The sequence below is a fragment of the Oratosquilla oratoria genome, chromosome 38, assembly GCF_046742065.1.
Source record: "Oratosquilla oratoria isolate Oo_2021 chromosome 38, ASM4674206v1, whole genome shotgun sequence".
Classification (NCBI taxonomy): Eukaryota; Metazoa; Arthropoda; class Malacostraca; order Stomatopoda; family Squillidae; genus Oratosquilla; species Oratosquilla oratoria.
Window position 1 is genome coordinate 34,656,185 of NC_134814.1, and position 1,231 is coordinate 34,657,415.

The following is a 1,231-nucleotide window of genomic DNA, read 5'->3' on the forward strand; positions in this document are numbered from 1 at the left end:
ACACACCCTCACCCTACCAAAACCACGCCAGATCCGTCGAAGAAACAACCACCTTCTAATCCCGATCCGTCTTCTAAATCTCCAGAACAAAGACCGAAAAAAAGAGACCAGAGAGCCAAGATCTTACATAAAAAAACTCCTATGGGACGCGAATCTCGTAAACCCCATGATGGCCAACTTAAGCCGTACCCCATCGGGGGGCGGCACTCTAATTAATCCCTCAAATTCTCACCTCCAACGACACTCCTTCAATGGAACATCCGAGGTCTCCGTGCGAAAAGGGAAGAGTTGAAGTGCCTCCTCCGTGAACACAACCCCGGGGTTGTCTGTCTTCAAGAAACTATGCTTCCCTCCAGTCACTATAATCTAGGTATGAACTACAGGTTCTACGGTACCGTTCCTGCAGCTGATTCTCCAAGCAGGGGTTGTGCTGCGATAGTCGTCCATGCAAGCGTTCAACACACTACCATCCCTTTGCGCACAACTCTCCAGGCGGCCGCTGTACGGGCCACCCTTAGTAAGAGCTACACGATCTGCTACCTATACCTGCTGCCAAGCTCTAGCGTTCGTGCTTCCGACATTCAAGAACTTGTCGATGCACTCCCACGCCCATTTATCATTCTTGGTGATCTGAACGCACACAGTCCTTTATGGCATAGCTCTTCTCGTAACGAGAAGGGCCGCGCCATTGAAAAACTTTTAGAGGAGAACGAGGTCTCCCTCATGAACGATGAAAACCCGACTTATCATAACATCTTCCTCGACACTATTTCTGTCCTGGATCTTGGGATCTGCACTTCAGCGGTCCTCGTGGACTTCTCCTGGAGGGTGTGTGCAGATTTACACGGCAGCGACCACTACCCAGTAGTAGTTTCTCGTGTTTCTCCTCCCCCCATCTCCCAGCCCCAAAGGTGGAAGTTGAAAGCGGCAAATTGATCACTCTTTGGGGAGCTGTGCTCCGAACTAAGTGACTTGCAAATGAACGACCCGATTCAAGCTTATAAGCAATTCGTCTAAATTGTTCTTAACGCCGAAGGCGGTTCTATACCAGTTAGCCGCCCGCCGATTGGCAGGCCGCCTGTTCCTTGTTGGGACACCACTTTCCGGAAGCTTCGTGACACCGCTCGTTCCTGTTACCGGCGTTTCCGTCGCCTTCCGACGGAGACCAATAAAATGGTGTACCAGAAAGCGGTTGCGATCAAACGAAAGTATATGAAGGAGGCGAAGCTCA

General features: G+C 50.8%; 1 protein-coding gene across 1 annotated transcript; it reads left to right on the forward strand.

Moving 5' to 3' along the window:
• The first annotated feature begins 342 nt into the window (after positions 1-342).
• On the forward strand, positions 343-936 carry LOC143019883 (uncharacterized). The gene has a single exon (XM_076175861.1). It carries the CDS (start codon positions 343-345, stop codon positions 934-936), a length of 594 nt encoding a protein of 197 aa, XP_076031976.1.
• The last annotated feature ends 295 nt before the right edge of the window (positions 937-1,231 follow it).

Coding starts and splice junctions, on each gene's coding strand:
- LOC143019883 (XM_076175861.1), top strand. CDS start 343: ATGCTTCCCTCCAGTCACTATAATCTAGGTATGAACTACAGGTTCTAC.